This window comes from Amphiura filiformis, unplaced genomic scaffold, assembly GCF_039555335.1.
Source record: "Amphiura filiformis unplaced genomic scaffold, Afil_fr2py scaffold_35, whole genome shotgun sequence".
Lineage (NCBI taxonomy): Eukaryota > Metazoa > Echinodermata > Ophiuroidea > Amphilepidida > Amphiuridae > Amphiura > Amphiura filiformis.
In genome coordinates, this window is record NW_027305499.1 from 149,537 (window position 1) to 159,398 (window position 9,862).

General features: G+C 35.1%; 1 protein-coding gene across 1 annotated transcript in view; it reads right to left on the reverse strand.

Annotated features, from left to right (window-relative positions):
* Nucleotides 1-3,792, reverse strand: part of LOC140143973 (mannosyl-oligosaccharide 1,2-alpha-mannosidase IA-like) — a 94,648-nt gene extending 90,856 nt beyond the window's left edge. The window contains exon 1 of the mRNA XM_072165806.1: nt 3,157-3,792. Within this exon, the coding sequence (XP_072021907.1) occupies nt 3,157-3,786 (630 nt within the window). The 5' untranslated portion in view covers nt 3,787-3,792. The remainder of the gene's footprint in view (nt 1-3,156) is intronic.
* Between the last annotated feature and the right edge of the window lie 6,070 nt (nt 3,793-9,862).

Consider the following 9,862-nt stretch of genomic DNA (forward strand, 5'->3'; position numbering starts at 1 on the left):
TATTGAAATACTGTCATGTTTGTCCAAACAAGGAATTTAGCGCATGCATAATCCGAGAATTCAGTGTTCGATTTACCAGAATAAAAAGTTACTTGCATTTGTGCAAATACCGTACCATAGAAAATCTACCTGCACAAAGTGAAAGTAACTTGCACACAAATGAACCATAAAATAAAAAAGTTTATGTGCCGTGAAACTAATCATCTAGCTGGGTCATTCCACCAGGTTGGGACACAGTGTGTTACATGGACTATATCATTAAAAGTATCATTACAATTGAATCAAATGTTTAATGTAACATTAATTTGAGGGTGTACAAGTGTTTTAGAAGGTTTTAAATTATCATAAGTCACAATTTACTAAAAATATGATCAAAAATGTCTCATTTTGCCGTAACATTGACACGGTGTCAATGTTACGTCTGCAGTTTACTTTTTTACATTTTTCCAACACTTATATAAATATGCAAATTAATGATGTGCACTTAATTGCAATACACACAATGCAACTAGAAACACAATTATGATTGCAGTCATTGCCTAAATACAGCAGAAACAGCAAGAAATAGAAAAGTGTGAGTGCAGACGTAACATTGACACCGTGTCAATGGTACGTCTGCATTCACATTTTTCTATTCTTGCTGTTTCTGCTGTATTTGAATACCGACTACCATAACAATTACTTTTTTGTGTGTTGCCATTTGTCTTTTAGATAGTACATATAGTTATTTCACATTAATTACTTATTTAAGTGTTGCAAAGTAAGGAAGTTTGACGTAACATTTAATATTGACAAGGTGTTACATGGAAAATCCTCATTTTCTTTCCTAGCATTTCAAGACCTAAGTAAATAGTTATGCAAAATCACTTCGTGTACAATTCACAACGTACACACTGCAACAAGAAATGCTTTAGTTGTGGTAGTCAGTCTCAAAATACAGCAGAAACAGCAGAAATTAAAAATGTGAGTGTGGTTGTGGTGTCAATGTTACATCTGCATTTAAAAATTTCTATTTCTTGCCATTTCTGCTGTAATTTGGGCACTGACTACCATTATAAAGGTATTTCTAGTTGCACTGTGTGTATTGCAATTTAGTACACATTATTAATTTGCATATTTATATATTTAAGTGTTGGAAAAGTGTAAAAAAGAGAAATGCAGACGTAACATTGACACCGTGTCAATTTCATGTCAAAATGAGACATTTTTGATCATATTTTTGTAAAATTATAACTTACATAATTTCAAACGTTCTAAAACACTTGCACATCCTTAGATGAATGCTATATTAAACAATGGATTCAAATGTAATGATACTTTTAATGATATAGTCCATTAACACACTGTTAACACACTGTGTCCCAACCTGGTGGAATTACCCAGCTATGAAAAGTAAAATTGGTGTCATTTCGTAAGGGATATTTATATTACTTCTTTGATGTTGAGGCACATTGTATGTTTCCGATTCCAACTGTGTAAAATTTACGACTAAAATTCTACATGCACTTGTACATTTGAAAAGTTATAGGTGGTATATCGAACACTGTCCGAGATTTCTGAAATTGCGAAAGGGCTTAAAACATGCAGTGAAGTGACTTCACTAACTAAGTATATTACAGTACCGTAAACTGGGGTGACTTTGGACACTGGGGTGACTTTGGAGACGCGTAGGAAAAACTATTATTTCATACAGGCTCTTTTACCAAAATATTTCTAAGAATAGTTTTGTATGTTGTTCACATGTGGTAATGTATGAAAATTACAAATGACTACCCGTATGTGGTATTGTGTTATCTTGCATGCTTTTCATAACTTTTTTGCTGCACCCAAAAAATACAGGACTTTTGTGGTGGTCAAACTTTTGATACTCCACCGGAACATAACAAGGACAAACTTTGAACCCCCAAAATTATTGGAAAATAAAAGAAAATAAACTCAGAATTATAAAATAATTAATGACATTGACAGTACAGCAAATTTCTCTAAAGGCAAAGCCACCCCGCTTTACGGTAGTATTACCACTTACATGTACTGATATCTTGTGGGGCGAGATCTAGTATTCTGTGTGAATGCCTACATCTACTGAATGGACCAAATTTTACACAAAAAACCTTCATGCTATGAGAACAACCTTACTGGTACATGCTTAGGTGTACACTAATTGGGGGAATGAATAAAAAATTTGCAATTTCAAATTCATGAGTGAGACTCATTTCTCCGCTCATTTCCCACATTCCCTGACATTAGGCAAAATATCTAATTCTCGATCATGAGAGCCAATATTTGCGGTGAGCATACTACGCAACAATCAAATGTTTAGCCCAAGGAGCAAACTCAGCTTTTGACAATTGAGCATTCATCACGGTCTTTGAAAACGATCGGCTCTAGAAGGTCCAGGTTTGGTCATGTAGGTCACGCGATTGTGTCATGGGTAGCGCTAAGTTGCTTTTGGGGGTCCCGGACCCACCAAAATAGAGTTCGGACCCCCTGTTTTTAAATTTTCTGCAAGTTCAGGGGTCCCTGCAGACCCCCAGTTTTTCAATCTAGTGCTATTGCAGACATACTATTTATGCTGCATTTGTGCAACTGGGACTCACCAAACTCTACTCCGGACCCCCTACTTTTTAATTTTCTGCAAGTTCAGGGGTCCCTGCGGACACTGGAGTGTTTAGCTCTAGCGCTACTCCTGGATTGTGTCATTCCATAGAAAGTACACTGACGCAACAGTACGCAGCAGGTACAAGTCCTCTCAATGCTCATGATCGAGAATTAGATATTTTATATACCCGATAGAGGGGGGAAAAATGAATAAATTATAATTCCATGTACGGTACATCATGTGTGAGACTCATAACAAATCGTATTCTGTCGGTCGGACATCCGGGCATGAACCGGCTGACAATAGCACTGGAGTGAAAACAACATTCGCATTCACTGAACTCTGGAGTGTATCACAAGCTATCACACACTATTGTGCCAGGTTCGACTCTCTGCAAAAAAAAAAAAAAAAATGCGATAAGTTGTTTTCACTCCAATGCATGAATAGATGTGATGTGGCCCCGACCGAGAGAATAAAGAATATTTTGTAATTCCATATTATATTGCGAAACTCATCCCAACACAAATTCTAGCACAGGCATAAAACAGGTGGTATACCTCGCGGATTTTATTCCTCCTTGTTTTTGTTTGTTCGTCATCTGGGTCACCATCTGATTCCTCTATAACACCTTTCTCTTCTATATGTTGCCTTGCTTTGTCTTTTTCCTCTTCTCGTTTTCTTAACTCCTCCTCCTTCTGTTTCCGTTGGAAGTCCTCCTTATCTTTCTCAACTTCCTGTTTAATTTCATGATGATCGTCACCAACTTGTGGTGGTTCGTTTACTCTTTCTTCACTTTCACCTGCCTTTTTGACAGGTGGGTTTATTGCTTCCCTGGCTTTTTCTAAAGCCTGTTCTTGCTGTATAAGTAATTCCAGTTTTCTTTGATCATCTCGTTTGTGAAGTTCGTGATCCTCGATATCATGACCAAAGTCTATTGCTCCTTGTCCTGCTGGTACTAAATCCATGGGACGAGGTCTGAACAGTTCTTGCGGTGAGTCTACAAATGAGTTAACCCGATCGGGTAGTAAAAACATCGCACTATAACATAAACTTATGAAAACTAGACCTATTAGACATAACACATATTTTTCTGTAGTTCTTAGTGCTACTCTTCCGCCCGAAACGGGTACAGGAACACCGTTTACATAGCGTTGATGCAAGGGTAAAATCGGCCTGTTCGTCGCCATTTTGCTCAGCTGTGTCACTAATGTCTGGGTTGCCAGCCTGATATTGAGTTAGTGAACCTGAAGTTGACGTGTCAAATTCCTATGCGCAGGAGCCTCAATAAACTCGAGCATAAAATAATATCGAGTGTGATCCTCTCCCGGGGATCCTCTTGGCTCTTTTTATGTTATTTTAAGTAGATATCCACTAAAAAAGACCTATTCCCAAAATGTCAGTTGATTCCGATTTTGCGTTTGCGAGTTATGCATGATTATGTCATGTGTATCATAATAATTAAAGGGGCACTTCGTGATCCACAGCCTCATCCCCCACTTTTCTCAAAAAAAGTTGAGATTTTTATATCACTGGAAACCTCTGGCTACATAATGTTTATGTACAAAATATTTCTTGCAGATTAATTCGTTTAGCAAAGATATCGTGAAATTTGAATTTCGTTCTGGTGCACCAGAACGAAATTACAACGTATTGTCTATGGAGCAGTGTAATACACATAATCATGCATAACTCGCAAACGCAATATCGGAATCAACTGAAATTTTGGGAATATGCTTTTTTCGTGGATATGTACTGAAAAATGTCATAAAAAGAGGATGCTAGGATCACGAAATACTCCTTTAAGAACGTAAATCCAATTTGACGATATTTTTGCTAAATGATTGCAGATTTTTTTTTTCATTTCACTTTATTTAGGCCCGTATATTTTGGTGACCAAGGATAAACTTACACAACAAAGTATAATAAAGCACATTAATTTCTACTGTGATCATCATGATCACAGTAGAAATTAATTTACAAAGTGTTACAGAGAGAGAGAGAAAGAAGAAGAAAAAAAACAGATATAATATTTAACACCTACATAAAAACATCGTCTATAGTGCTCTTGTTCTCCTTCTAATATAATATATTTTTATTCATTTCAGCCATGTTCTGTATAGTGAGACTAAAACATGAATCAGATGAGCTCATAAAGATACAGAGGGCAGTCTAACGCTCCTAGAAAAATCTCTAAATTACACGATGATTAATTGGACATTTCGGCAACGGGATGTCGTGTTTATGTTATCGTGTAATTTTAGGACACGTATCTGAGGACGCTCTTCCCCTGACACTCCCACTCTGTCCCAGTGCATACCTGGATAGTTACCAAAGCGGTTGTTCAAATTGAGGCTAAATACTAATTCCAAAGGATCCTGTAGTTTTTTAGTGGGGATCTAATACACTTCGCCATTGCCCAAAATTGAGAACAGAATTATGGCTTTAGAATTCCTGTCCTGACTTTTAAAAATCACCGAATTGCGAAACTAGGATAGGAATCAATCAAAGTAGACTCGAAAATCAGATTGAATTTGAATCATGCAGGCCCCTCAACCCTCAATTATATTCATCACATTACGATCAGAAAAAGTATAGTTTGACCTACCTCTGATTTGCAATTTTCGGCTCTTGGCCTACTACGGGGTAAAACAAAATGAAATCTCGGCTCCACTAATTTTGGTCTCAAATTGTTCCGCTTGGCTGAACAGCATTTTAAACAAAGACTAGTTTGATCACGGTTATCAATATCATGAAAGCCATTTCGTGATCCACAGTTTGTTTTTCTATTTTATTGATCTCATGTGCATTTGCTGTCTACCGAAGAAAGTAAAACTGTTTAAGGGGAATAATACCCTGATTTTCATCAGTACCCCTCTTCTTTTTTTTCTTGCAAATTTATGAAGTACCGGTACATAAATATGTTCATCACCTCATGTCCTGAACTTATAAAATATCTCTACATACAAAGTGCTTTTAAACCATTTTAGTAAGTCATTTTAGCCCTATATATTTTTTGTTTACTGTATCCTAGTAACTCAAATGTGTGTTTCATAACAAACCATAATTTATTCTATTCAACATGTTCAAGTAGTGTACATGAATAGAATACCGGTACATTAAATCCTTTGTTATACTCTCTATAGAAAATCTAGTGGTGCATGCAAAATAACAGTTAATAGTAACACTGAATAAATTAAATAAACACTTACACAATGGATGCATAGTCATTAGTCAATTTAATACTATAATGTGTTGTTAGGAGAAGAAAAGGCTATTAGGTCACCGTATGTCAGGTTATAGGTCAATTGGGTCAGGTCAAATTGAAGCATCCATTTTAAATACACATGTGAGAGTCTGTGATATCATAATGAGGCATAATTTTGATATTCTGTCTTTAACTGGATATATATCGAGAAGTGCAAGGGGATATAGGCCTACTAATATACCTTGGGATGTAAATGGTGAGTACAATTTAGAATGCCTAGTTGAGATGGATTTCACAAATAAATATAAAATAGTTACCAAAATCACACTAAGCTTACGGAAAACTACCCAATATGGTGGTATAGGTGACAAGAAATACAAATTTTTTCAACATTGCTGTAGTATGGTTGTGGTAACCTGTTACCTATGGCTTAATTAAGTTTCAGTGAAATAATGTTGCAAGTTAAAAATACAAAATATAGCTCAACATTGAAAATAGAAGCATTTTAACCAGTTCCTTTTTTGATAGGTGTGGAGCACCAAGTTCATGAAGTCATAAAAGAAATCAGGAACCGCTTATTCCCATTTTACATATCAACTTTATTTCCCTAATGTGTTAGCAACACATATCCAAAATTTTAACGAAATCCGTTGATAGTAAGCTTTCCAAAATGAAGTGAATTTAAAACATCAGTGATGTACCACCTTTTGGCTTCTACCTATAAAAGCATGTAAGCTACATTGATACCGATGCCACCAATAAAACGAGAAGATTTGCCCCTTCATTTTGCATATCACTTTGTCCATTTTTTTTTTTTTGTAATTTCTTCACAAAAGGCAAAAAAAAAAAAAAAAAAATTCAATGGGTGTAGTAGGCCTACCCCCTTAATGCATTTTGTTATTTTTACCTCTTGAATTGAACGAAATAGAATTGATGTTTTTAGTATTGTGAATTTGTGATATGGTGTTATCTACTAAAGACCAAAATTAAAATTTCTAGATATTGCGGCATTTTCTTAATCTTGTGCTAGGCCTATAAATATTTATGTTGTATATTTGTTAATATTATATATTACATTACTTGTGTATTCAAATTGTATTAATCATTACAAATTATTGTTAATACATGATTTCGTTCATATTCTTGCAATTTACTTTAATTATTTCTTATTAATATATTTAATGAATTACTGTACTCAATGTTAATATTGTATATGATGTATATGTTATTGATTGATGAATAAACTTGAACTTGAACTTGAAAGGTTAGACCTGGTAAGAGTTATTTGAATGGCTCCACATTATTCCTCATTTCAGCGTGCTTTCATAGTGAAGAATATTATTACTGGTTGACACGAATCTATGGAGAAGTGCAGAAAAGAATTAGAAGACAGCTTCCAAGAGCAAGGAGTATCCCATGCAAAAACATACTATAACTTCCAATGTTTCAAAATTTGATATGGGCAGTTACAGAATGGATCCATTCCAGGTGTTAAGTTCATTTACGATGGGGCTTCACCTCACACTGCCATACTCGTAAGGCAGAAACTTCAGGAACTATCTTTCTAAAAGTAGGCCTACATGTAAAGCAATATCAAGGGGGTGACACTAAATTCACGGTTGTTCTATTAGCAACGCAAAATCTATGAAAAATTCAGCTGGTTTACTAGCTAGAAAGTGAGGCCAGTTATCGATCCGTTATAGCTCGTTATGAATAATTCATGTTCGACCCCTTGGATCATGTTAATTGAGTTTGGCAAATAACAACGTTGTTAGTTTTGCGAACTTTGCCTGTTCAATGAGAGTATAGCGCGCCCCAATACATCTGGGCACAAAACAGGCGAAAACGATCCAGTTTAATGAAATGGCGGACGGGTATTCCCATCAGGCACCAGTGATATGTTTTTTCAAAGAAAGTCTACTAATTTGATATGAAATGACATTTTGCTATAGCAAAGTCAAAATTAGGACTTGCTGTCAACAATATGAAGGAAATATGTGACAGAGGCAAGGTGGGAAATACAAGTTAAGTTATAATAACCTTTGATACCCGACCTGACCTTCCATCATGGCGCCTTATTCGTCTTTATGTATTTCTATTATGCTCTCAAGTAAAATAAAATACCAATCTGCATTGAGCAGACAATGTTACTTGGCTCCCAGCATGAATTATTGATTTTATACGGAAGTAAAGAAATGCATAGTGTATGTGCAAGCCGTACAACAAAGGCAACAATATTTACGGTAAATCTGAATAGTGGTCATATGTTGACATATCATGTGTTCGGGAAATCACGTGGCAACATTTTAAGATTTCAGGCTTGTTTACTAGTTAATTGCCATTTGTACTCTTTATTATTTATCTTTGTTAATTAACATATATTTTAAATGCTGATAAATCGTGGTTGGCTACCCATGATATCTGTTAAATTCAATGTTTTATGAATATAATTCTACCACGCAGAGGGGGTCACGCAGCAGAATTTCACATCACCTGACTTAGCTACATTTCGAAGCTCTGCTCTTCAAATTCATGTAAATTTCAAAGTTTATACATTTAATATATTTAATATGATACTAATTTTTGTTATAACCAACTGGTACACGAAATATACTAGCTTATTACCTATACAGAAAGGTGATTATCAGCCTTCACTCAGCAAATTGACATGCCCGGCATATGCAGCCATTCTCCGTCTGGATAACATGACTGTCGCCCTCAATACGTCTGGGCACAAATTTAAATAACAATACGCTATTTACATATCAATGCGGCCTCATGCTAATTAAAGCTGCCCCATCCAGGAGATCATCCTTGGCAATATTATGTTATGTAGACTGAAATGAAAAAAAAAAATGATTGAGTGCGTATGCAATAAATAGTTCAAGCAGTGAACCTATTCATCTTGTGTTGTGTAAGTGAAACTATAATTACGACGATCTTCGTTTAAATGACAATAGCTTCCAGATGCTTCAACCAATTATCTTCAGATTATTAGATCAATAAGTTAACATATGCCCCTTTTTATTTATAGTACATTTAATAGTGTCCTATTAATTAGCAATTAGGCCTATTATATTTGATATATTTTTGAAAATGTCGCATATCCCGGTACCAATCATTTTGATACACCCTGAATCTACTGAAGATAACTCAAATTAAATGCATGTTGTCATTTTTTCGTCTCTTATATTTTAGCTTATAGAACCGTGTTAGTTGTGCAATTATATGGCGGTCAAAGATAAACATTTTTTAAGCAAGCAGTAAATAGTTAACATGTTAACCATGTTTAAAGCAAGTCTTCAAGTACTCAATCTTATGGTCAGCGGCATCTGCTGCAGCAAAACTCTGGAACAATCTTCCTTACAATATTTTAAAAAATCTCTAGGACTGTTAATTGTCGCTATTCACAATAAGGGCGCCGCCAGCGGTTTGCGATGTAATCGTGATGTATCATGGGAAAAGGTCGACATTCAAGTCCGCGCAATACGAATATTACCATGCTATTACATAGGAACACGTGACAATATTTTTTTAGTTTGTCAAAATAAAGGTGTTACACGCGAATCGATACTCAATAATACTTAAATGTGATTTGAAATGTGCACAATTAATTTTTTCTCTATCGATTTGAGTGTAATACCGTTATATTGACAAACTAAAAAATATTGTCACGTGTTCCTATGTAATAGCATGGTAATATTCGTATTGCGCGGGCGCGGACTTGGATGTCGACCTTTTCCCATGATACATCACGATTATCGCAAATCCAAGTTGGCGGCGCCCTTATTGTGAATAGCGAGAATTAATTCAAATGTTCTGTGAAAACCTACTTGTTTAATGTTTCAAATGTTTAATGCTTATTTTCTATATCATGCCTGTATATGTAACTGTAGTAACTTTTTTAACTTTTTATTGTTCTGTTGTTCTATTTGTATACAGTGTTTTATGTAGCGCTTTGAGACTTAATTGTGTATTGCGCTTTATAAGCATGGTTACATTATTATTATTATTATTATTATTATTATTATTATTATTATTATTATTATTATTATTAT